The sequence below is a fragment of the Ovis aries genome, chromosome 16 (genome assembly GCF_016772045.2).
Source record: "Ovis aries strain OAR_USU_Benz2616 breed Rambouillet chromosome 16, ARS-UI_Ramb_v3.0, whole genome shotgun sequence".
NCBI classification, from domain to species: Eukaryota; Metazoa; Chordata; class Mammalia; order Artiodactyla; family Bovidae; genus Ovis; species Ovis aries.
The window spans coordinates 20,305,635-20,333,453 of NC_056069.1; the positions used below are offsets into that span (position 1 = coordinate 20,305,635).

The 27,819-nt window shown below is 39.4% G+C and overlaps 1 protein-coding gene across 9 annotated transcripts in view; it reads left to right on the plus strand.

The window, feature by feature from the left end:
* Positions 1 to 27,819, plus strand: part of PDE4D (phosphodiesterase 4D) — a 1,582,769-nt gene that overhangs the window by 1,364,716 nt on the left and 190,234 nt on the right. For all 9 annotated transcript variants that reach the window (XM_042233629.1, XM_060400411.1, XM_042233630.2 and 6 more), the window contains 3 exons: positions 11,843 to 11,879; positions 22,061 to 22,134; positions 27,619 to 27,668. In XM_042233629.1, the coding sequence (XP_042089563.1) occupies positions 11,843 to 11,879; positions 22,061 to 22,134; positions 27,619 to 27,668 (161 nt within the window). The remainder of the gene's footprint in view (positions 1 to 11,842; positions 11,880 to 22,060; positions 22,135 to 27,618; positions 27,669 to 27,819) is intronic.

Sequence of the window (27,819 nt, forward strand, 5' to 3'; positions counted from 1 at the left end):
GATAGCTAACCTCTAGACATATTTAGGACCTTAACTGCTACAGACTGTCCATGGAAGCAGAGAAGATAAAAGCAGAATAAAAAAGGACATCTGTTGGCATATCTGCAAATGTGGGAGTCTGCACTGTGACAAGAGATCATTTAAGCAGTTCAGTGCCTGACATCGTCTGTTAGGAAATGTTATGAATGGTCCCAAGGCCAAGTCCTCTTAGCTCCCAGTCTTCCTTCCAGGGAGAACAGGGCTGCATATAGATCTCATGTTTCTGTGCCTCCACATTGACTTTTCCTTTGGGACTTAGAGAATTTCAGACTGAATTTGTTCTGTGCATCAGGGCCATTTTATTTAGCTACTTATTTTTTTGTTCCTTTTTTTCATTTTTGCTTTTTTGCCAGAAAAATCAGAAAACACGCATTATGGTTTATATGTTATCTAAAGGTCTATGTGGTGATTTTTTTTTTGGTAAAGCCTTCATTCAGTCATTATTATTTTCAATTATGAGTTTATTTTTACAGAAACTAAAAAAAAGAAGGCAGTTGGTAAAAGAACTCTTTTGCAACAAATCACAGAGTTAAGTCCATGTGTTAGCAACATACTTTTGTTTTACGTCTTTTAATATTCATTATTTATCTTCAGTATATTGAGTCCCCATTCATTTTTCCCGCCTACTATAGAGAGTAGGTAAAATTTCCTACATGTTTCACTGTTTTTTGGTGTTTCTTGTTTCTTATATTTGTTTGAAGGTAGCTCATTTTATGGGCTTCCCCGGTGGTACTAGTGCTAAAGTACCCACCTGCCAACACAGGAGGCATAAGAGACATGAGTTTGATCACTGGGTCAGGAAGATGCCCTGAAGGAGGACATGGCAACCCACTCCAGTATTCTTGCCTAGAGAATCCTGTAGACAGAGGAGCCTGGCAGACTACAATCCATGGGGTCATGAAGAGTCGGACACGACTGAGCAACTTAGCACACAGGCAGCCCATCTGTAGTATTTCTCTAGGAAAGAAACCTGATGTTTCCCAGACAGACAGCTTGCCTATAACCCGGCTCTCCAGACACAGGAGCACTCTAAGAGTGGTGAAAGTATGCCATAAAGGTTCACAAACAAACCTCAAAGCTATCAGTTTAAGTCAGGATTTTTACAAGGTTTACCATATTTCACCCTTTGTGATTTCTAGTGTCAGCAGACTCTTTGAGAAGTGATGTATATGTCCGTCTAGTTACGACTATGGTTTTTCCAGTAGTCATTTATGGGCTGTGAGAGTTGAACTATAAAGAAAGCTGAGCACCAAAGAATTGATGCTTTTGAACTGTGGTTTTGGAGAAGACTCTTGAGAGTCCCTTAGACTCCAAGGAGATCCAACCAGTCCATCCTAAAGGAAATCAGCCCTGAATATTCATTGGAAGGGCTGATGTTAAAGCTGGAATTCCAATATTTTGGCCACCTGATGCGAAGAGCTGACTCGTTTGAAAAGACCCTGATGCTGGGAAAGATTGAAGGTGAGAGGAGAAGGGGACAGCAGAGGATGAGATGGTTGGATGGCATCACTGACTCAATAGACATGAGTTTGAGTAAACTCCAGGAGTTGGTGACGGACAGGGAAGCCTGGCATGCTGCAATCCATGCAGTCACAAAGAGTCGTACACGACTCAGTGACTGAACTGAACTGTGTATAAGAATTTATTCTTACACTTGCCTGACATCTGTATGGAGAAGGCAAAGGCAACCCACTCCAGTACTCTTGCCTGGAAAATCCATGGACAGAGGAGCCTGGTAGGCTGCGGTCCATGGGGTTGCAAAGAGTCAGACATGACTGAGCGGCTTCACTTTCACTTTTCACTTTCTTGCATTGGAGAAGGAAATGGCAACCCACTCAGTGTTCTTGCCTGGAGAATCCCAGGGACGGGGGAGCCTGGTGGGCTGCCATCTATGGGGTCGCACAGAGTCGGACACGACTGAAGCGACTTAGCAGCAGCAGCAGCAGCATCTGTATAATCTTTATAGTTGCCAAAGCATTCTCCCATGAAGTTCAGTACTTGATCCTCAAAACAATCATGTAAGGAAACAAGAAAGTATCATTAGCTCACTTTTAGAAATCACAAAATTCTGCTCAAAAGTGTGTCTTTTCAACATGCACACACACACACATGCACAACGTGAGTTGGAATCCAGGTATCTTGACCTTGAACATAGTGATATCAACCAACAGCTGCTGCTGGACCACTCATTTGGCATTTGCTGGCAGGTACAGTAGCCCCTAGGTGAGAATAGAAAAGTTAAAGCAGTTGAACTAAAATCTATATTTCCCTTTCAGGGGTGTAAAATCTTGATGGGCATTTGGGCAGATCTTTCCACTTAGGCTCTTTGCCAAATAATCAAAAATTTGTGTTATGTTAATATATCAGTGCTTTTTTGCCCTTAAGCTTAGAGTAGACTTTTTTTGGTTATATAAAACATTGTCTTCCTTGGAATATTTGTAACTGAAGTTTTGTAAAAATTGCTCAAGAGCTGCACCAGTTGAGGTGATAAGTCACTAGCCACAGGTGACAGATTTCTCTTAATTTAAATTAATTAAAATTCAATAAAAGTGGCCTTCAGTTCCTCAGTTGCCCTAGCTGCATTTTGAGTAGCCACTGTGGCAGGTAGATACGAACTTAGACAGCTCAGAAAGAAAACATTTTCATCGCTGCAAACACCTGTTAGGCCGTGCTGTTCTAGAATCTAGAATATGGACTTCTATGGGGCTTCAGAAGAGTCTGAATCTATTTGTGCATGCAGAAAGCAGCATGGTGCAGTAGAGGTGAAACAGTATTTAAAGCTTGGGTTTAAATCCAGCTCCACTGCTCATTTTCATGCCTTGGGAGTTCATGACTCAATAAAACTTCAGAAACCATCTGGGGACTGACACTGGGTTACTAAGTACTTACTTTGTCAGATAAATGACTTAATTTATTTAACAAGGAAATTCCCATCGATATACACAATCATTTTATTTTCCAAAGGCATTTCACTTGATTTTTTTTATGAAGAGAGTGGCACATATTCTGAAAATAAATGAGTGTTTGAAAGGAGTACAGTTAGCTTCTTTTTTTTTAATGTATCTTTTTTAAAAAACCTCACTCCTTGGTTCATGTGTATTCTCTTCTTCACAAAGGCCAGTGAACATTCTGCTGGGCAAGAACCAGGTTTCAGCCTGCCATTTTTGGAAACCACTGAATTCTGCCACTTGCCAAGGGCATGACCGCCAGTGAGTTACTCAAGTTCTCTGAACCCAGTTCTTTATCTTAGGATGGGAATATGAGCATCCATTTAATGCAGAGGCATCAGAATTAAATTCCATGGGTCGGTAAAGCATGATCTGGTGCATAGTAGTTGCACAGAAAGCGTCCTACTCTCATGCCTCTTCTTAATGGCACCCCACTCCAGTACTCTCGCCTGGAAAATCCCATGGACTGAGAAGCCTGGTAGACTACAGTCCATGGGGTCGCAAAGAGTCGGGCATGACTGAGCGACTTCACTTTTACTTTCTTTTAATCTACGGAATTGTTTTACCTCATGCAGCTCTTAAAAAATTGTTGTTCTTGCTACCCATAAATATTTTCCCTGGGAACCCATCTTGGAGAAAAACCAAGCGGGCAGGGCCACTGACGTTAAGAACAGGCCTGTCAAATGAGATAAACTAGGAAAGAACCTGTTCCTACGTCGGAGTGAGGATGCTTCCGAAAGCTTGCTGTGTACTCAACCCTTTCCTGTCCTCCTTCTCCCTCCATGGAGGTCAGGCATCACCATTACACGACAATGATTTGTGCCTTCACATGCCTAGAAGGATCCCTTTCTCGTATTGGCTTTTATTACACAAAGTAGGTAGGCTTAGAGAGTGTCTCTATGTCCGCAAATCGCTTTTAACTTCTTACATCTAGAAAACCTTTTGCTATATAATTTTGACAGTGGATCATCTTTCATGCCATCATTTAACAAATTTGAGGCCATCTATTGGTATTATGTGTATTCTCTAATGAAGCCTTAAATTTTGTCTTATGACAAAAAAAGAAGAGATTACACTTCAGACTAGAGAATTTTTGCTTATGTTGCATTAGCTCCAGTTTCATTTACTTTCTTATCAATGCATGTGGTATGAGCATACATGGGCCAAAAAATGAAGGGTTTTGTTTTAAGAATGTTTTTCGTCAAATATCAGGCCAGAGCTTAATTCTTAAAATGTGAGTAAGCAGTGAGCAAATGATTTAAATTTTTTGAGACTAAATAGCTTTCAATGTCTGACTTTGATATGTAACTTTCCTTTCTAAAGTTATAGGATATAACATTTATTTTTCTGAAAGATTTTACTTTGGGCAGAATTTCTAGTTTCACAGCAAAATTAAGAGGAAAGCATAGAGATTGCTCATATACTTTCTGTCCGCTACCAGAGTGGTATGTACATCTGTTACAATTGATGACCTTGCATTGACATTATGTGCTTTTAATCTTAGGAAATATACCTTAAAATGAAATTTTGCAGAGGAGATGGTGTTTGAAGGGTTTTTACATTGAGTGGTACAGACAAAATAAGATAGTAAATTCTCCTTATACTGATAAGGATGCACCTTTTCCTCCACGATAATTTTATCCTTCCTTATTTGAAATACAGAGGCAGAAAATCAAAATACTTTCCCTAGGATTGCACTCAAATGCACACACAATGTATACATAAATATATTTATATGGGGTATTTACATATGCATGCATATGCACATAAATGCCATCTCCTGAGACATTTGTTACATATGACAGGCATGTAATTTAGCTGCACTCTGAATATGAATGTATGATATTGAACTCTCAGGCAGAATTATCACCTCAGTAGGAAACCAACAATTGTTTGATTTCATCTTATTATTTTAGTTTAGGGAAGAAGGACATGAAAATCAGTAGATGGGTAGAGACTATTTCGTGAGTCATTTTAGTGATTTGTTTTGTTTTGTTCTGCATTTTTACATTAATTGTTCCATTTGTTGTCTTTATGGTATATATCAGCTTCATAAAATGAAAAATGTGCTAGAGATTAGGGATTTTTTGGAATGTGCTTTTGGCATTGATAAATGCCACTACTGATGCCAAATTGCACAGTGTTTAAGCACAGGCCCATCAAGAGTCCCACTGCCTGTGTTTGAATGCTGGCCCCATCATGCCATGGGCATTTGATTTTTTTTGTCCTTCTTAGGCCTCCCGTCCCTAATCTAAAAAAAAAAACAAAAACCTAATATGGGATAATCAATGTAATGTTTTTTTGCATAGTGCCTAGTGCATAGTAATCGTTTGATAAATATTAATTACCATTATTATTTTATAGGGGATTCCCAGGTGGCTCAGTGGTAAAGAATCTTCCTGCCAATGCAGGAGATGCAGGAGAAGCCCGTTTGATCCCTGGGTCAGGAAGATCCCCTGGAGAAGGAAATGGCAACCCAATCCAGTACTCTTGCCTGGGAAATCCTGTGGACAGAGGAGCCAGGCGGAGTATAGCCCATGGGGTGTGGAGTCAGACACAACTGAGCGACTGAGCACACATATTCTTTTATAATAATTATAATTGTTTGAAATTATTATTACTATTATTTATCAGTTTGTTGGATATTTGTACTCTGATTTTTCAAAGTAATTATACTGAAAGCCCATTTAAGAAATAAAAAATTATAGGAATATATTAAAAGGGCCCCCAGTGCTGAAATCAACAAACATTGAGTGATTTTGCTGAGCATTCATGGACAGGAGGTTAGTTTGTTACTATTCAAGTCTATTAGGAAATTACAATTCTAGGCCAAAAGAAAGGGTTAAAAGTACATAAGCTGTTTCCTCATAAAGTTAAAAACTTGGATGTTCTCACACACCTGTTTTCATAGAATAGGTATTATTAGCTCATTTGTCTGTTAAAATTGAGGAAAGGGCTGTAATTCCGTTTCTCCATTTGGAGTTTTTCCTTTTTGGTTCTAAGGAAAAGAATGGGTTTTAAATGCAAAGTTGATTTTCAAGTGAGGGTTAACATTTCAGCTTGATGACTGATAACTATGGTCAGAATTATAGAAAACCCACTGAAACTATGTATACAGACATGCACAAATGGCTTGGAATTTGATACTGAAAAAATTCAGATTGAATCATACTGCTGCACATAGTACTGAATTGCTTTAATTTTGATCTTGTAGTAACTTACATTATTTTTAGTCTTCACTCAAATGTTCCTGGACATTCCTGCCAAAATTCAAGTCTTGGTAGTTGTGATTTTGACCATGCTTTTGTGTTAAATGGGTTACCTTAATTCTAAGTGGCCAGTAGCAACAGAGAAGGTTTCTTTCAGGTATGGCTGATGTTGGCTTCATGTTATAGGAACTTCAGTCCCTGGGGTCCCATAGTGGAAGTACTAGTCTTTTTTTTATTATTATTATTACTTACAGTGAAGCTAGTTGTAAACTAAAGGGCCAAACAAGGCAGAGAAACCATATTTTCAGGTGAATCTGATAGACAGTGAAGAAGAGTTTTTCTTTGTTTTTGTTGTTATTTTGTTTCAGTAGTATTGTGTCTACTAGGAATTTATGGAATTCATAATACCTCCTTCATAAGTAATTTTAAAAGATTTGTTATATTCTTAAATGAGGCATTCATATTTTCTCAGAGGGCAACATTATTTTTTTGGAAAAGCAATTCATTTGAAAATGATACCTATGGAAAGATATGTTTTGGTTTCACAAAAAGTCTTAGTTGCCAAGTTTCCAGAATATTTTTACTGTCTGAAACCATAGTTTCATGATTTTAATTAAAAAGGGTAGCAACACACTGTGCTGTACACCTAAAACTGATCTGACATAAATCAGCTATACTTCAGTTTTTTAAAAAGGGTAACAACATGAAATATTCAGCATCACCTTTAATTAGTACACAGTGAACACTATTTCTCAAGTAGTATTTTAATATTTGGCTTTGTCTGATGAACATTTTATCAAAATAAGCATTTATTTTTACTAGGTTGCTTTTAAAGGAATGAATGAACTAAAATACATTTGGGTAATTCATATAATTATTAGAACCTATTTTAAGATAGAATTAGCAGTTACATTTCAATGCATTTAGATAGACATCTGCTTGAAAAGTTTAGAGATTACTAAACATAGGCTACAGTCATCAGAAATTATTTAAAAGTATGCCTGTGTGTCAGTCGTGTCCAACTCTTTGCAACCCCATGGACTGTAGCCCACCATGCTCCTCTGTCTGTGGGATTTCCCAGGCAAGTATACTGGAGTGTGTTGCCATTTCCTCTTCCAGGGGATCTCCTGCATCTCCTCTATTGGCAGGCAGATTCTTTACCACTGAGCCACCTGGAAAGCCCATTTAAAAAGTATGTGTGCTTAGTCACTCAGTTGTGTCAGACTCCTTGTGACCTTTTTAGACCGTAGTCCACCAGGGTACCCTGTCCATGGGAGTTTTCAGGCAAGAATACTGGAATGGGTTGTCATTTCCTCCTCCAGAGATCTTCCTGACTCAGGGCTCGAACCCATGTCTCCTAGCCATCGGGGAAGTCCCATTTAAAAGTATAAAGGCATTTCCCATGGTTCAAAACAATTGGACGCAATCATGTCAGTTTTGATCAACCTCCCATTCCTGGCTGTTGGAGGCACATAGAATTACCTTGAAAAAAACTGAATTCATTGACTGATGCCCAGGAGGGACAGTGACCCTGTTAGGCAGCGTGCAGTTTTGAGAGCTCAAGTATTAGGGCACCCTTCTTGAGTCATGGTTAAGTAGAGGGTTTGAGAGAGCAAATAAAAGAACAACCAAAACCTTAGCATGATCTGAATTATAATCATTAGAAGGACCTCTCGCCAGATGGTTCAACTTCTGCCTCTGGAATTGGGAGTGGGGTGGACACAAAAAGGCGGATATCATCCATTCTTTCTGACAGCTAGTTGGTGCTGAGAAGCTTTTGAATAAAACACTTTGCTAAATGAAAAAAAAGGTATAAAGGTATGTAAAATTTTTCATGATTCAACGGGTTTAGTGTTAAAAACAAGATATAAAGTGGAATTAGAGTAGGGTTCTAACTATGTAAGAAATCATGTGTCTATAAAAATCCTATGTAACATACATTTGCTCACATATCCAGAAGGAAAGTGTTATCAACAGTTATCTTTGTGTGACTCAAGGTCTTATTGTATTTCCCAAAGTTTCTATAGTTCATATGAGTCTTATATTTGGTATATGTATATATTAGCTTTTTAAAAGATCAGGTATATTGTATTATGTATTTGTTTGTTTGTTTTCTATGTCTGTACTTCTGTGAACATGGGAATAACGAGTGGTGAATAGAAAGTTCCTCCTGTGGCTAATTCTTGGGTGTTGTCAAACAGGGCTCCCAGAAGCATTTTTATGCACTTTTTATTTTGGGGCTCCCAGAAACATTTTAATATACACATTAAAAACAAGAACATACTTGTTCTCTAATTAGCTTCTAATTCTAAAAGAGGAGGGTCAAGGGTGACAATGCGTAGGTGATAGTTTCAAGTCTAAATGAAGAAAGACACTAGGATTTCAAAATACCATTGTCTGCATGTTTATCAATTCCCTAATCCTATTGACAAACTCCAGAGGAGAACGACTTTCTGGTTTTACAGCCAGAGACGGTGAAGCGTGGAAGATCAAAAAGTTTACACAATATTCAGAAAGTAAGCCTCAGCCCGTGGCCCCTCTTCAAAGCACTAGTTCATCCGGCCGCATATCATCCTGAAATTTGTGATGCATGATACTCAGAAGCAGCAGGTACTTTGTGGCCACTAATCCTTTTTAGCTTTGTAGGATTAGAAGTCTTCACTCAGTAAAGTATAAACTTTCTTCTAATTAACTGCATCTCCTTTTCCTTCTGGGTTGGTCATAATAGAGTGTGGAAAGGTCATTGGCACTTGTGTTTCACACACAACCTTGAAATGAACTAGCTTACAAAGCTCTGTTTTCGGGTGCTGCTGTTGGTTGAACTTAATTTGTTAAGAAGGCAAGAGGCTTTTCCTCATTTAAGTACTTGAATAGTTTATGGATCCCAGTCAAGTCTCTGTGAGGGTTTGCTCTTTGATTTCTCTCTTTCGGTTTCTTGTCAGTGTTGCTGGCTTCTTTCTTTTTTAATTCTGTTTATTTATTTATTTTAATTTTTAATTTTTTTTACTGGCTTATTACAGAAAGAATGTGGATAGAAAATAAAGCGCTGCAGTAAATACTGCAATCGTAGCAGAAGGATGGCCAAAGTCATAGGGAGTATTTCTTTTGTTTTTAATTTTTATTATTTTTTTAATGTGACTGTCTTTTTTTTTTATTATTGGAGGCTAATTACTTTACAATATTGTATTGGTTTTGCCATACATCAACATGAATCCGCCACGGGTGTACACATGTTCCCCATCCTGAACCCCCCTCCCACCTCCCTCCTTGTACCATCTCTCTGGGAGTAGTTCTTGACTGTGGTCGTTCCTCTCTGGAAAAAGAATATTCAATAGTGCCCTGTTGAGCTTTCATCATTGGTTTAGATTTCCTGTCTCATCCTGTTGTCTGCTTAGTTGTAGTCAATCCAGACCCCTCCCCCACCCCCGAGGCTGTAGTTGACCCATCCATCTCCCCTCCCCCGTCGCCCCACTTGCTCTGGCTGTAGCCGTGCTGTGGTCCACAGAGTGTGTGCCCTTAGTCGGGTCTGTGCTTTGTCTTCATGTCTCAGTAAACGGTGTTTTTCCCCCATAGCAGTAAGTTGAATTGGTGTAACACTATGCAGTTACAGGAGAAGGCAATGGCACCCCACTCCAGTACTCTTGCCTGGAAAATCCCGTGGACGGAGGAGCCTGGTGGGCTGCAGTCCACGGGGTCGCACAGAGTCAGACACGACGGAAGCGACTTAGCAGAGCAGCAGCAGGGCCTCACATTCCCCTGCCTCCAGTAGCGCTGGCTCAGAACTCAGCAGGCTTTGTCTTTGAGGAAGGAGAGAGGCTGCCCCAGGCCCAGGGACCAGAGGGGGTGACTCTGGTTCAGCTCATGTTAACCAGAGCAGGTGACTGACAAAGACTTAGACAAAGATTTTTTTTTAATTATACATTCATTACATATTCAGAGATAACTTAAACCTTACATAATTTTGAAAAGAAAAGATTAGCTATTTATTAAGGACATTTGCCACTGAAATGCTAGAAATAATTCTACTCTGACTAAAATGAGACAGGCTTGAGATATTTGGCAAAAACAATTTCTGGTCAAGTTAAGTCAAAAGAGTGAAATATCTCCATCAGTAAAACTATAACTTCCTTTATGCTTTGACAGGGAAAGGGAAGCAAGACTGATAAATTACCCTAAATATTGTATATTCTAAATAAATTCTTTCCAGTGCTTGGGAGTGAAATATAACTAAAGATAGAATTGTTTTTATATATGCTCACATGCTTTTCAGTTTAGAGTAATTCAAATCCAGGGTAATTCATGTGAAAAATTAAAAGACTTATTTCCGGGGATTAATATTTGAATGATGCTGTGCCTTTGTCAAGGTGGCTAAGTTCTTAGGAAATAAACTTGGTAATCGAGCAATTATAAAGAATAAAGTAGAAGCAAAGATTGTATCTTTGAAAAGTATCTAGATTTTGTATGAGTTAAATTTTGGCTGTCTGCATAATCTCTCCAAAGAGCAGATGCCCCTCAAAACCATAATTGTGAAATGAAGAGGGTGCAAAATAACTCATAGTTCCTTAAAAGCGTGTACTGTTCCTTTTCTGCTTTATTTTTCCCACACTTTGAATTTGAAGACCTCTGTGTAACTCGATGATGACCAAAACAACTGGTCTAATTATTGGTAACGATCCGTTTACTAACGTCATCCATATGCCGCTAGTGCTGAAGCATATTTCCTGAGTGTTGTTTTAGGTCACTCAAGCCCTTTCCAGAATTGTTCATGAGTGAGCGAACTGTTCATCTGCAGTGTTCTCAGGGTCATGTCCTGAAACTTTCTGTGTAGAATAATTCCATTCCCTTTTGATTAAAGGACTCCAGCTAGCTACATCAAGATATATCCCGTGGAGATTTTGGAAATCCTTCTCATGAACTGTTCATGCTAAGAAATGCCATGAAAGAACTCTGGGCATGGGTTTCTCACTTTCTTCCAAGTAGACTGTTGCACAACTTTCCTTGCCTCTCCTTGTCTGTCCAAGAGACGTCATGCTGACACCTTGCCCCTGCATCCTCGGCACTGTGTCACTCAGGTTGCTATAGCAACAGCACACACAGGGTAACATTCCCCAGTAACTACGGCTGCTAGGACCTGAGTCAGTTGAAAAGTTCCACTGGGTTTTTATTAGCATCTGATGCAGCCCCGTGTCATCTACAGTTCCGAGCCCATCCAAGGCTCACACACAGTGATGCTCAGCACCTTCCAGTAGATGGTCCAGGGACCTTTCACTGGACTCACTGCCATTGCTGGCTCCTTCCTGGGTGCCCCTCAGTAATGCCTATAATAAGCAGCCAAGAGTAAACTCAGGTCCTGCTGCTGGAACTCCATTTCTACTGTCGTATATCCTGTGTGCTTATAACTGTCCGTGGCCTTGGTTGATGATCAAGAAGCCCCTCTTTTTACTCAGGGAACTGGTCAATGGTTAACATCCCAGAACACACAGCTTCACCCTTGTGACTGGGAAGAACATGTGTTGAAGAATAAGGATGGAATTACTGTAATTCTCTTTGGGGACTTATGAATGTGAAACATACTATTTAATATGGCTTGAAAGTGGTCCTAGAGTGGCCAGTGTCATCTAACATGGGATTTGGTTTCTGTTTCAGACATGGAGATGACCTGATTGTGACTCCGTTTGCACAGGTAAGCACAGCTTCCTGCTGGACAGGTTTCTCAGTCCTCAGAAAATTTTAATGGCAGGGATTAGTTCTGGTTCTTAACTTCGTTCTAAACCAAACGCAAGTACAGATACAAATTCTGTGGTTCACTCAAGTAATCTGAAAGCAATGCTAGAGAATATAACTTTGTCCATATTGGTCTGTTTCTTATAAATCTGAAAACCCAAAGACTATCTTTGCTTCAAATTACAAATTGCCCAAGTGACATACTTAAGTGGGACCACATTTCCTTAATTGACATAAGCACTTGAAGAGGAAAGCTATATCATGGATTAAATTACATTTAGTATAATTAGGTGCATGATTAGTGCTTGAAATTCAATATTCCAATTCAGCCTGATGCTTTATTTACTCTTCTTTTAAACATGGTATTTGTCCAGAGATTTAACTGAATGACATATTTATGTTTATGTGTTCCTTTTAGGTATACAAATCATGAAAACACTTTAACCACATGATCCCAGAAATACTGGAAGGCGAAAAAAAATCTAAAGAATTTTGGAATACAAAGTAGTTTAGTATAGATCAGTGCTTCTCAACTCTAGTTACACAGTAGAATCACCTGGAAAGATTTTATCCTATGCTACGCCTCTGATCGATTGAATCCAAAAATCTGGACCCAGGTCCAGATACTTTTTAAAACCCCCGTATTTTCTCAGGGAAAGTTGAGAGCTACTGGAATGGGCAGGCTAGGGATGGCATGGGATAAAGCTGATTTAACCTGGGGCATGAAGCAGGTTTGGAGCAGGAAATGGCAACCCACTCCAATATTCTTGCCTGGAGAACCCAATGGACAGAGGAGCCTGGTGGACTATGCTCCATGGGGTCGCAGAGTCGGACACAACTGAGAGACTGAACACATGAAGCCGATTTAAAATCAACACTGACTGTTAATAAGGATGAGCCAGAGAGTTACAAAAATCATAATCAAGGCTAGGCTACGTCACAACTAGCGCTAGTGACATAAGCAACTCACCAACTTCTCTATGACTTTTTCTCCCAGTTGGTAAAATTGGGGACTCAGCTGGTTTAAGATAGACCCCAGCCAAAACTTTTCACTTACTCCTGTTAATGAGTGTGCACGGGCAAGCCTGTTCTGCTCTGTGAAAGGACACAAGGCTACTTGTCTCATAAGGTTATAAAGAGAGTGAAATAACACCACGCTTATTTCTAGAAAATAAAATACTTAGTGAATTTTGTGGTGTTATCAGCAAGGGTTCTTTGAACTCCAAAATTTCATAATAGGTATTGTTTTTAAAAATTAGTAATGGCAGTATTTGGATAGCAGAATCATGTATGGTTCTAACACTTTTTCAGATTCCCTGACATTTTTTGATTTTATATTTATTTGTTTTTGGCTATGCTGGGTCTTCGTTGCTGTGCAGACTTTTCTCCGGCTGTGGTGAGCAGGGGCTGCGCTTTAGTTGCAGAGTGAGGGTTTCTCACTACTGTGGTTTCTTTTGTTACCGAGAGCCCCTCTGCAGTATGTGGGATCTTTCTAGCCCAGGGATCGAACCTGCATCTCCTGCATTGGTAGGGAGAGTCTTTACCACTGAGCAACAAGGGAAATCCCAAATTTCCTGAAGTTTTTAATTGCTATAATTTAGATCAAAATTTCATGAGTCCATAAATAGCAAAGTATGTAGTGATATTTTTCATTAATGCAGGCTATTAAAAATAGAATACCACCACCACCCCTTTTGGAAGTTTAATGTCTCATTTGCTTAAAAGTTTGCTGGAGGTCATTAGTTCTTTCTAATAATTATATTTCTATGTTAAAAAATTTACAATCATGTTTCATCATATTTTGTGATAATAAAATCATACAAAGCTAAGGACTTTTAATTGATAGTTGTCAAGAAACCATAACTTTATATCTAAAGCTGAGTAACAGAGTAAATCAGGTAAAATAATGTATAAATAACCATCATCAAATGTAAAAACAATCATTCCAACCTGAGTATATTTAGGTCACTATTCTTACTTCTAACTAAAACCTCCAGGTGTTGTTGTAAGAAAAATACACTTAAATACGTAATAAAATGTGAAAAAAAATAATCTGTATATGTCAAGTAGTATGTGTTAATCTCCAGCTAATTGATCAATAAATTCCAACTTGAACCTTGCCATTAACACTCTTCAATTTTAAGGAAATCTAGTCTTTTACATATCAGACATTTTCTGTAGATATTATAATTGATATACTGAGAAATATATTATGTAAGATATCACTTAGTCTATGTCAATGAACTGTTTAACTAGGATGTATACTTACTAATAATACCCTTGAAATTGGCTCTTTGAATAAAAAACACTCTGTATAATTTGTGGATATATATGATGCCTGAAAATAACTCTTGGAATCTACTTAGGAAAGTTTGTTTATGATTAGCTTAATGACTGATACCACCTTATGGAAGGTAGTTATTGCCCAAAAGGCTGCAGATTCTTTTTAAGTGGCTTCATCACAGCTTTCACAAATGGCCTTTTACTAGAGTATATAATCTAAGAAGCTCTATGTATGTATGTGTTAGTTGCTCAGTCGTGTCCAGCTCTTTGCGACCCCACAAACTGTAGCCCTCCAGGCTCCTCTGTCCATGGCTTCTCTAGGCAAGAATACTGGAGTGGGTTGCCATTCTGCTTTTCGACCCAGGAATCAAATCTGTATCTCCTGCACTGCAGACAGATTCTTTACCGTCTGAACTACAGGGAAGTCCCTCCTCAAAGTTTTAGTATAGGCTGGAGTATTCACCATTTAATGCTAAATATTATGATGCTTAAATGGTAAGATGTTTTTGTCACTCGAGTTGAAACCAATATTATTGGCCAACTATAACGATGGACTTGAGTCTGAGTGAACTCCGGGAGTTGGTGATGGACAGGGAGGCCTGGTGTGCTGTGATTCATGGGGTCGCAATGAGTCGGACACGACTGAGCAACTGAACTCAACTGAACTGTTACCATAGTTGCTTTCACCAATAGACAGAAGACTGTAGACATTTAACAGGTCACTCAGGGAAGTGTTGAAATAGGCCAAAGAATTCCCCTCATTCCCAACATGCTTTGGGTTTGCTGATTTCACACTAGATTATTCCAATGAAAAAAGCCATACCACTTTCAAAATAAAACCTTTGGCATAGAAAATATAAATATGAGTAAAAGGAAGAAAAAGAAAAGTTCCTATAATTTTAAACCCTAAAAGACTGGCATTTTACTTTCTACCCCTCTCAGTTTATTTTCCCGTGTATATTTGTTGCCGTTGTTCAGTCACTAAGTTGCATCCGACTCTTTCCAACCCATAAGCTATAGCACACCAGGCTTCCCTGTCCTTCAGCATTTCCTGGAGTTTGCTCACACTCATGTCCATTGGGTTGGTGATGTCATCCAACCATCCTGTCCTCCATCACCCTTTTCTCCTGCCCTCCATCTTTCCCAGCATCAGGGTCTTTCCCAATGAGTTGATTCTTCACATCTGGTGGCCAAAGTATTGGAACTTCAGCGAAAGTCCTTCCAGTGAAGATTCAGAGTTGATTTCCTGTGTGTATTTTCCTCCTTATACTTCTTTAAAATGGGTCTCCTGCTGTTTCAGCTGCTCAGTGCCTCCTTCCAAGCCCATCTCATTGTCTTCCTCTTCTTGAGAACTCATTTCTTCATACTTTACCTTCATCTCCAAAGCAGGAAAGGATCCCTCCCTGTTGTTCCCCAGCCAGTTTCCTGTGAAGTGAAGAGGATAAAATGTTAGGTTATGAGAGAAATTGAAAAGATGTGCAAGGTCATATTCCACTTTGATGGACAGAGCTGAACCTAAAGCATCAGGCATAGACATAACCTTCAGCAAAGATCCCCCACTACCCTCCCTATTCTGTTCCCAAGTCTGTAACACTGTCAGGGTTAGAAATTCTTGCTGGCGTTCAATCTAAACACTTTTCCACTCCTAGTTTCTTATGTTTCCCCCTGTAAGTTCAGAATCTTTTTGCTCCCCAGGAAAATAACAGCTCTAAATAGTTTATTGTTTTACATTTGAAATAGTCTCTTGTGCTTATGCGGTATCTTTGGGTTTGGGTATTTCCTTAGAGTGTGTTGACAGGAATGGTGTCATGTCACCTGATGCCACTTAGCAGCTGACCTTTTCCTCCCAAAGGTGAAGTCTCAGTTTGGCCAGAGATCTTGAGGGGCCGAGGAACACCAAGGAGGCACAACACTGATGCAGTACAGGGAACCCTGCTTTGTAACCAGTTGCCTCTGGCCCCACCTTTTCCGTTATTTGTATCGCATCATGAATGACTGCCTTGTAAAATTCTTAGTCAATCAGAATCCTCCCCTGGAAGTGTGCAAAAAAGTGGAATCTTTAGTTTAACAAAGGACAGAAAACATCCAGATATTATCTTGCATCCCCCACCCTCACCTCATTCAGACTGAGCGAGATATACTTGATTTAAAAGTACAGAGTAGAAACAGCCAAGTCATTGCACTTTTACTGAAATTATAGCACCTAGGGTAATTTTAGGAAAAACGTGGTGGTTATTAACCTTGTAGAACATTACTATCCCATGGTAATGGGACATTGTTGATTTTTTAAAATGCCTCTGTATGTCTTTTCCCAGAAATAGCAATCTTGTGGTCTTGTCATTGAATCCAATAAGATCTTGTTTCTTTCTCTAAGAAAGAAGAAAATCATCAGATTTCAGTTGCTTCTACCTGTTGGGTTTTTTATCCTTCATTAAAATAAATTTCAGTAGCATGTTCTAGGAATCTAAATACTTCTGGGGTTGAACTATGTAAAAGTATCAATATTCAACCTTTGCTGGCATACAAATACAGCAAGTTCATATAGTTTAACCAAACATAACTTGGAAAGAGATTTTCTGCCAAAATGACCTTTCTATCTTGTAAATAATCACAATTTGGCTCCAGTATTTTTTCTGGAAGCAAAACCAAGACAAAGAGTTCTTTCTCCTTCCTCAGCCCCTCCGCCCCACCTGATCTAAGGCCTGTGGCAACTCATGGTCTATGTTTTATTGCCATCTAGTGGCTTAACATGTATCCGAAATGAAAACATCCTCAAAGCTATTTACTTCTTGGTTGTTATTTTATCAAGCAGGAGTTTTTAACAGGCCTGTTATTGCCATATCTTTTTTTTTTTTAAGCAATCTCCTCTTTAAGTCTTTTCCAGAAATTATTAATATAGAAGTACACATTCCTTTTATGTGAGTACGTTCAGATGTTTAACTTTATAATGAAATCCACATTCGTCTGCCATTTTCAGGGAATCTTTTTGGTTAATAAATGTTGAGAAATACCTAAGAAAGGGGACTTCTCCCAGCAGTCCAGTGGTTAAGACATTTCCCTTCTACCGTAGGGAACACAGGGAGCAGGGGTTAGGGAACTAAGATGTTTCATGCTGTGTGGTACAGCCAAGAAAGTCTTAGATTAATGTGTGTAAATAACATTTGATCCCTCTTACAGGCCAATACAACTGTGTGCAAAAATTTCCATATCAGTGTCCTAATTATCTTTTCTAAAACGTTCTCCTCTTTCCCAATGTATTTTGACCTTGAATCATCATGCTTTTGCTTGGAGGGGCAGAAGAAAAAGAAATGACCCTAATTTTGTAACCATTGAGCTGTTAATGTGGGAGAAAAAACCTCAGGGACCTTTTGGTTAGTAATCATTAAAGACTGACGAAAACTATCGGAGTGTTAGAGCTCTGAGTACAGCTCTTAAAGGTTTGAATTCAAGGGGCATGAGAGCTGCTCTGTAACAGAAGTGAAGAATAATTAAACCCTAGCTCAGGGGCTCGTGTGAAACTGGTTCTGGCTCTTCCCCTATAACCTGCAGTAGCAGATGCTCCACTCTTTGTGTTCTCCAATGCCAGTGAGCAACAGAGAAGTCTAACACAGTGCCTTTGGGTTGTGCCACCCAGTATCACTGAACTTGGCCCAGGGTAACACCCGTTGTAACATTTGACTGGCACTTCTATTTACACTTCCGCTGGTATCATGAATGTCATGATGCAGAAGATAATAGTTAATGCTTAATGCAACATTATGAAATGTTATTTGCCCTCAGTTCAGTCCAGTTCAGTCGCCCAGTTGTGTCTGACTCTGCGACTCCATGGACTGCAGCAAGCCAGGCTTCCCTGTGCATCACCAACTCCCCGAGTTTATTCACTCATGTCCATTGAGTCGGTGATGCCATCCAACCATCTCATCCTCTGTCGTCCCCCTTCTCCTCCCACCTTCAATCTTTCCCAGCATCAGGGTCTTTACAAATGAGTCAGTTCTTCGCATCAGGTGGCCAAACTATTGGAGTTTCAGCTTCAGCATAAGTCCTTCCAATGAATATTCAGGGCTGATTTTCTTTAGGATGGACTGGTCGGATCTCCTTGCTGTCCGAGGGACTCTCAAGAGTCTTCTCCAGCACCACAGTTCAAAAGCATCAATTCTTCAGCACTCAGCTTTCTTTATAGCCCAACTTTCACATCCATACCTGACTACTGGAGAAACCATAGCTTTGACTAGACGGACCTTTGTTGGCAAAGTATTTTAATATGCTGTCTAGATTGGTCATAACTTTTCTTCCAAGGAGCAAGCATCTTTAATTTCATGGCTGCAGTCACCATCTGCAATGAATTTGGAGCCCCCCAAAATAAAGGCTGTCACTGTTTCTACTGTTTCCCCATCTATTTGCCGTGAAGTGATGCAACCAGATGCCATGATCTTAGTTTTCTGAATGTTGAGTTTTAAGCTAACTTTTTCACTCTCCTCTTTCACTTTCATCAAGAGGCTCTTTAGTTCTTTGCTTTCTGCCCTGCTATCTGCCCTGCTATTTGTCTTACTGCAAGAAAAATACTGTAATACTTACACCCATGGGAAATGATATAGCTACCAGGTTATTTACTGGCAGTGTTTGTAAAAGTGAAATTTAGGAGACAATCTAGAAGTCAACGAATGACATATATATACTACCGTGTATAATATAAATCGCTAGTGAGAAGCTGATGTGTAGCATAGGGAGCCCAGCTCATGTTCTATAATGATCTAGAGGGGTGGAATGGGGAGGTGGGGGGAAGCTGAACAAGGAGGGGGTATGTGTATACTTAGAGCGGATTCACCTTGTTGTACAGCAGAAACTAGCACAACATTGTAAAGCAATTATACTCTAATTAAAAAATAAATTAAAAATAAAGTCAGTGAGAAGAGGGGACAGGCAGCTGAATGGGGGAGGGGCTAAAAGGGAAATTTCTTTCTTCACTTTGCATTTCGAAATATTTCACCCATATAAGAGAAATTATCTAATGACTTTCTAAAATACAAGAATAAAAATCAGCAGTTTAAGAAATAGAACAGTGCCAATATTTTAATGCCCTGAGTGTCCCTCCCAGAGTCCATCTATCTGCCTTCTCTCAGAAATAATTTGATTTTTATCTTTGTTATTGAGAAGGAGACAGTTTACTTTTGTTTAAACTTTGTACCGTGTGAAGATACAGATTATGCAAAAATAAATACAAAATTTAAAAATTAAATTAAAAAACAATAAAATTATCTAATTTAATATCTTTATTATAACAAAGGCAAAAATCTTTACACAGAAAAACAAGTAGAATATGTCTTTCATGAAGTAATTCTTGCTTTCAAGTGAGCATAGAACATGAATTACCCGTGATACTATTTCTACTTGTCCAGTTGTCAGATGCAGTATACTTACTGTAACTTATTAAAAATGAAGTTCTCAGAATTCTGAAGTTAACATTTTGCCTAGAACAAGGATCAACTGGAGGGGGATATAATAATCTTACTCAAAATGCTTTATTAGTGTATTTGATATTCAATTATTCAAGCATAAATTTAGCCTGCATGGTTTAATGACAGTGGATCATTTGTCAGAATTCTTTCTGCATCATTCAAGATTTCATGCCTAATAAAAGACATCATGGTTTGATGTCAGCAGTTGGCTATCTGAATACTTCGTCATAGGCGGCATGACCTTTCGGCACTGTGAGTTGTTTATACGTAATAGTGAGCCAGATTTTTCCAGTGACTGAGTTCATTGTGATTGGCACCTTAGGAAACATCATTAACCCCTAAAGCTGTAGGTCACTCCCTGTGCATGCTCACTCGTGTCCAACTCTGGGACCTCATGGACTGTAGCCGGCCATGGATTTTCCCGGCAAGAATACTGGAGTAGCTTGTCATTTCCTTCTCCAGGGGATCTTCCTGACCCAGGGATCGAACTCTCATCTCTTAAGTCTCCTCAGGCAGGCAGATTCTTTACCACTGAGCCACCTGGGAAGTCACTGTCCCAGGGCATAAACAGTTTCCCAGTGACTTACAAGAATTAATGCCAGTTTCGAAAATATCTGAGATATTTTTGTCTTAAAATTTAGACTGACTTTAGTCTAGGTCAGTGCCAAATGACAAAATTCTGGAAACAGTTCTGGAACTGTTGGAGCAATTATAAAAAAATTGCCCCTCCCACCCTGACAGTGTATTATCAGTGATAGGCCTTATATAAGTTTCCTATGCACACAACAAATCATTACATAGACTGTCGCCATAATGGGCTAATAGTCACTGAGTGCCTTCTGCTTGCCAAGCATTGTTCTTGGCACCTAACCTGCCATGTCACTTCATTTTCACGGCAACCCTGTGAGGTAGATGTTACTATGCGTGCGTGTGTTCAGTCACTTCAGTCATATTCGACTGTGATCCATGAACTGTAGCCCACCAGGCTCTTCTGTCCATGGAATTCTCCAGGCAAGAATACTGGAGTGGGTTGATATGCCCTCCTCCAGCAGATCTTCCCAGCCCAGGAATCAAACCCTTATTGCCTGTGTTTCCTGCATTGCATGCAGGTTCTTTACCCACTGAGCCACTTGGAAAGCCCAGATGTTACTATAAAACCTGTTGGTCACTCAGTCATGTCCGACTCTCTGCAATTCCATGGACTGTGGCCCTCCAGGCTCCTCTGCCCATGGAATTCTCCAGGCAGGAATATCGGAGTGGGTTGCCATTCCCTTCTCCAGGGGATCTTCCTGATCCAGGGATCGAACATGGGTCTCCTGCATTGCAGGCAGGCTCTTTACCATCTGAGCCATCAGGGAAGTCCAGACATTACTATATTGGTTTATAGATGAGAAACTTAGGGTCAAAGAGATGATAGAATTTTAAAAGTTCACACATTGACTATGTAAGAGAGCCAGGCAACCTGGGTTGTTATATGGTACCTAATGAGACATCTGAAATAGATATTCTAGATAAAATTAACATGCTGGTTGTCACCCAGATGACCCATAATCTCACCTAATATAGACTCCACCCTGGGGAGACTTGTCCATTCTAGGAGAAAGTGAGGCGGGTAGATGGAGACACAGTATTCTTGTCACTTGTCTCTCCTGGTCTTTAGATTCTTTTGCCACTTTATAGTTTCACTACAAGTAGAAAAAGGAAGAGTTGTTAGAGACAGTGGGACCCGCTGGTACGTGGATATGTTTGTACTCATGTACTCATTTATCCAACAAGTTTGTCTTGAGTATCTTGTGTGGGCCAGACACTGTACACATCCAGGGCAGTCCCTTTTTGCTTGAGACTTTATAATTCATGATTCAGATAACCTTAATGAAGAAAAGAATCTCTGTTTACTAGAATAGCTGTGTGGTAAAGGTGAGAAAACAATTTAAAGTATACTTCGTTTGCTGACTTCAAGACTGTAGCATTCTTGGTGAAGATACTGAGGATAATTTTGTTTTACATTTTTTTTACCTAAAGTGAGCCTTAATATTTTACATGATGCAATTTCAAATTTTTATAAGATGCAACAGCAGCCCTCTATATATATATTTCCTGGGATACTGTTTTCCTGACTGGGGAATCCAGCAATACTATGAAAACTGCTGCTAATGTCACCATATTCATAGACAGTGTGGACACATATCTGGAAAATCCCTGTCTGGCCTCTCTGGATTTCAGATAGATCCATGTCACCTTCACCAGTTGCTGGGAGATTCTTCAGTACGATATGAAGCTAAGCTGCAAGCAACATTAAACTTTCCCTTAGCAAACTGTTTTTAAAAGTCACCAAACTGTTTCATATTGCATTAAAGAGGGCCTTATTTCAAGAAGTTTAAGTAATCCTGTTTTCTTGTAGGTCTTGGCCAGCCTGAGAACTGTACGAAACAACTTTGCTGCATTGACTAATTTGCAAGACCGAGCACCTAGCAAGTAAGTTATTCTTTTTACCCCCTCCTTCCAGCCAACCTTTTAAATAGTGTTTTCTCAGTTTGATTGAGCTCGAGGCAATATATTAGATTTCTCTGAATCATTGCCATGGTGTCTAACCATTTACACTAAGTCATATGAAGTCCTGTTAATTTTCTATAAATACTTTGGAGTGATGGTTCTCATATCAGAAATGAATCAGGATGACAAATAAATATGGTGATTCCATCTGTCAGAGATCCCCTGGCATGATCAGTCCTCTGCCTAGTCATTTACACACAGGGTAACTTTATAGTTAGGGCTTACTTCATAAATTAACCATTGACTAATAATGTCATCAAGACTTGAAGTTAACCCAAAGGCATCCTCTTAATTCTAGCACGACCGTTACCTGGGGAAGCCTCGTATCACAGGTGTGTGTGTTAGTCTCTCAGTCATGTCCGACTCCTTGCAACTCCGTGGATTGCAGCCCTCGAGGCTCCTCTGTCCATGGGATTCTCCAGGCAAGAATACTGGAATGGATTGCTATTCCCTTCTCCAGGGGATCTTCCTGACCCAGGGATTGAACCCAGGTCTCCCGCATTTCAGGCAGATCCTTTAGTGTCTGAACCATGAGGGAAGACTCATATCACAGGGAAGATCTCTAATTCTCCTGCTGTTACTGACTTGGATCAGCAGTTAACAAAATTGGGATTTATGGGATGACAGAAGGAAGTATTTGAAAGAGAGAAAGATGAGAAGGAAAATAACTATAACTCGGGGGTTCTAATAAAGATGGGAAATGAAAAAAAAAGAATTAATTTTCCAAGATTAAATGGAAAACTGATTAGTTATTTGCATTCCATTTTTGTGCTAACCTATTATGAATAATGAGGGCTTCCCAGGTGGCTCAGTGCTAAAGAATCCACCTGCCAAGGTTTGATCCCTGGGTCTGGAAGATCCTCTACAACCCACTCCAGTATTCTTGCCTGGGAAATCCCATGGACAAAGGAGCCTGGTGGGCTACTGTCCATGGACATGATATAGCAACTAAACAACAACATTATGAATAATACAATATTATCATTAAAATATCAACTCTAAAGAATTTTTGAGGAAAAAAATTCCTTAAATCAATATTAAGAGGAAAGTGAATAAAAGTGTGTTTGAACTTATCTATGCATATAAATTTTGTTGTAATTACTACTTCTTAAAGAACACACACAAAAAAATCTAAACTTTCCATCCCATAATAGCAGAATCCACCTCCCAAATTCACTTTCCCTGTGATTAAAAAAATTTCCGGCCATTATACCCATACTTTCTGTGACAAAACAAGGTTTAAATTAAAAAATCAGTACAAATGCCACAATGCAAATAATTGGAATGGAACTCAGAAGGTTCAGTTGACTTTCACATTTTGCAAGTAATAAAACTTTGCAGTCCTATCGCTCCTAAGCATTTCTCACCTCCCTCTTCCCCTCTTCATCCACTGGGCTAACTGTAATTCATTTTTTAGGTTACAACTCAAAATGTAGTTTCATTTGGGGTGCTATCTCTAAGTAACACCCCTCGTGCATCCACACCCACAGGACCCAACCCGGGTGGTGTGCCTATCCATCAACTTCTGATTACATTCTGTCCTTCACCCCTATTTTAGCACATTCCTCTCAGTATTCCAGTTGCCTGATCTCTTGTCTGAATGCTGCTTAAGAATTTCAGGTCCCAGAAAGCAGAGGTTGTATCTAGTTCATTTTGAATTCCCAGTGCCTATTGTAATACCCAGCACAGTCACTCTGCACGTGCTTGATGGCTGGAAGGGTGACACAGAAATCCAGCTTGGGAAACCTAAGGGTATGTTTCCAGCTGCCTGTTCATTGCCAAACATGTCTTCCGTGTTCAGTGGCCTCCTTGGTGCTTTTGGCATTTGGCAGCTCCCAGGTTCCATGACCTTCTCTTTGGAAAGTCGCAGCTCTGCAGGAGAAATGAAGTTACTGGTGTCCCTTCTAAACTTTTCAACCTCAATTTTTGTCCAGTAAATTGAGATTTTTGTCTTTGGAAGGTGAACAAAAACTTTGTAACTAATTCCTTTTACGCTTCCTTCGGCCTTGGTCATTTGAGTAGCAGCGTCTGTACCTGTGGGCAGGCAGACGGTTGTTCAGCAGGGATGACGGCATCAGGCTAGTCTTTCTGTCCCCAGAGAGATGATCTGAGGCTTCTTCTATATGAGACAAAGGTTTTCAACTGACTCACAAGGGCAAACAGATTAAAATGGAAAATAGCAGCTAAGAGGAAGGTAGAAAAACATAATTTATGCCTGAACTTGACCTGCCTTATAGTGCCCTGGGTGAAGTCTAAATAATACCAGTATTATCTGGTAGACTTGTTTTTCTGGGCTTCCCAGGTGGCTTAGTGGTAAAGAATCTGCCTGCAAATCTGCCTGCAAATGCAAGAGACACAGGAGCCATGGGTTTGATCCCTGGGTCTGGAAGATCCCTGGAGTAGGACATGACTACCCACTCCAGTATTCTTTACTGGAAAATTCCGTGGACAGAGGAGCCTGGCAGGGTGCAGTCCATATGGTAGCAGAGAGTCAGACATGAGCACAAAGGTATTTGTAGTCTCTCTTTTGATTGAAACAGATTTGTACCTTCTTTATGGCTTCAAACCCAATCAGCCTTCTCAGGTATCAGAATAGTAGGACTCAATCTACACACAGATAAACTCTTCTATTCAGTGATAGCAAAATGGATATGGCAAAATGGTTCATCACATCATGAGTTGAGGGAACCATAATTTCCCACTGGGTACTCACAATGCCACTAGAACACTCCCAAGCCCATCCTTGAATTTTGTGAAAGGTATATGCAAGGGACTTCACTGGTATCTCAGCTGGTAAAGAATCTGCCTGCAATGCAGGAGACCCAGGTTCAATCCCTGGGTTGGGAAGATCCTCTGGAGAAGGGAATGGGTACCCACTCCAATATTCTTGCCTGGATAATTCCATGGACAGAGTAGCCTGGTGGGCTACAATCCATGGGGTCATAAAGAGTTGGACATAACTGAGAGACTTCCACTGCACTAGCTTGCATAATCCACCATTTCTGAATCCTATAAGAAGTGAGTTTGGAAGGATATATCTGAAGCCCTGACCCCTGCAGACCCTCACTTGCTCACAGCTGACTTTTGTTAACTTGCTGCTAGTTCCTGTCCCCTGCTCTTCCTTGCCCTTGAGATTTTCCATTCCAGAAGTGAGTTCTGGCTCATTCTTTGTTAAATGATTTATCACTGTAGCCGTGGATCAAATGATCAATATTTTCTGCTGTTGTTACTTGTTGAAATATCAAGTTCCCAAGTGCCAGTTGTAGGGTTGATATCAAAAGAAGATAATAAGGAACAAGCCCATGATTTGGTTTTCAAAACTATAGAAAAGTTTTAGAAAATATTTCTTTGATACCTTTTCCAGAAAAAATCAGTACTTTCTAAATTTTCACAGAGAAAGGACTAAAAAGGAGTAATCATTATATGTGCCTGTCCTCAGGCGCTAAGTTGTATCCAACTCTTTGGGACCCCATGGACTGTAGCCCACCAGGCTCTTCTGTCCATGGGATTTCCCAGGCAAGAATACTGCAGTGGGTTGCCATTTCCTTCTCCAGGGACCTTCCTGACTCAGGGATTGAACCTGCAACTCCTGTGTCTCCTGCATTAGCAGGTGGATTCTTTACCGCTGAGCCACCAGGGAAGCCCAATCATTATATGAATGATTTGAATAATAAACTCTCAGCAAGTAGATGACTATTGGTATATAGACCAGAACTATTTCAAAGTAGCATTTTTAAGCATTAAACTTTCTTTTTAATGAAGCATTAATTAAGTTTCATAATAAAAACTAAAATGACTCAGAAGTTAACTTTGGTGCATTTTCAATCAAATGAATGCAAAATTTCAATCCCAAACTGATAACCAGTAAAGTTAAGAGCAATGAAACAGAGTCAGATGCTGACTGGAACCCAGGCAGTGGGAATTTAAAAAGTACCAGACTGCTTTCCCCGTGTACCTCCCAGCCCTGCTAGGAGATCTTTCGTCTCAGAGAGGCAGATTGGACCAAGGCTCCGCACGAACCTGCCATCTGCAGAGGTTGCCTAAAAAAGCTGCCTGAAAAATAAGGCAACAGAGTAGAGCATGGGGCCCTGGAATCACAAATCTCAGCTTTCTTACTTTGAAGAAGCCATTTAAATTCCCAAAGCTTGTGTTTTCCTCATTGGTAAAATGGGAACAATGAAACTGTCTTCCTTAAGCTTTGTTGTAAGGATTAAATGAGCTCATCCATCTAAAGTGCTCATTTAGCAAAATGTCAGACACGCATTAAGCCCTTATTAAGGGTTAGCCACTACTGGTACTGCCAAAACAACCCCCAAAATGAAAACGAACACTTTTGAGACATCTTTGAATGTATCTATTTTATAAAATGTTTTAAATATCACTGTATTTTAAGAGCTTTCAATTGTAGTAACTTCATTTTTTTTTAATTGGAGAATAATTGCTTTACAATGTTGTATTGATTTCTGCCATACAACAGGGATCAGTCATAAGTGTGTGTGTTTGTGTGTGTATCCCCTCTCTCTTTAGCCTTCCTGCCACACACCCCCACCCCTCTAGGCCATCACAGAGTCATAACACCTTTATAAAATTACATTTCAACAAAATTTAAGATTCCATAAGTGATATTTTCTTCAACATAATTGACTAAACACTGAATACACTGTACTGGGCTCTGCAGGGAATACAGATTAATCATATGGCATTTCTTTCTTTTTTTTTTTTTACCCCAAAGGGTTTATAATCATCTTGTGAAACTTCACCAACATCTGAAAAATTAGAGACTACTAAACAGGATTGACTTAAGTACCCTTATAGTGTTTCTAAAATCTCAACAGCATCTATTTGGGCCAGTTGTTAATATACCTCTCTAACAAATGTATCAGAGATGTTTCTTAATATAGGAAAATAGGAAAAAGTTGAAGCAGGTTCTCTAAGTGTAATATAGTTTACAAGGAATCATTCACTTCTGATAATGTATAGGTAATCATGTCAAGATGTGCAAAAATAAAAGTTTTGTAACATTGCATTAGAGAAACCAGTTGTAGACTCACTGCTTTTTCAAGTTCAGAAAGTCAGTGTTTGCTCTGTAAGCCTTGGCTTAATTGAATATGGTCAGTCAATAAAGACTTCCTCTTCTCTCCTGTCTCTGTGACATTTACATCAGCTTTATTTACCCCAAAGTCTATCACAATGAGATTTAGCTTTCTTTTTTTTTTTTTTAATCTGAACTATAGTACAAAGGGTGCATAGGAATTAGACTGGCTAGCATGAAAAAAATCTTCATTTGCTTATCCTAACTTAAAAATAATCCTTACATTTAAATGGTGTATTTGAAATGACTCAGAGAGTCCCGAAACCAACAAAATATCACATATTTACCACTCTGTGTTTTTCTCTCTTTGTCAGAAGATCACCCATGTGCAACCAACCATCCATCAACAAAGCCACCCTAACAGGTAAGAAAGATCTGGGAGATTATTCTTTTCACATCTAGAAAAGAAGCATATTTTCCAAGATTCCACCTAATTATTATAGTACCAGTTTTTCCTGCAGTTTTAAAGTATTTAGGAAATTAATTCTTTCCTCTTTATCATATCATTTCTCTCG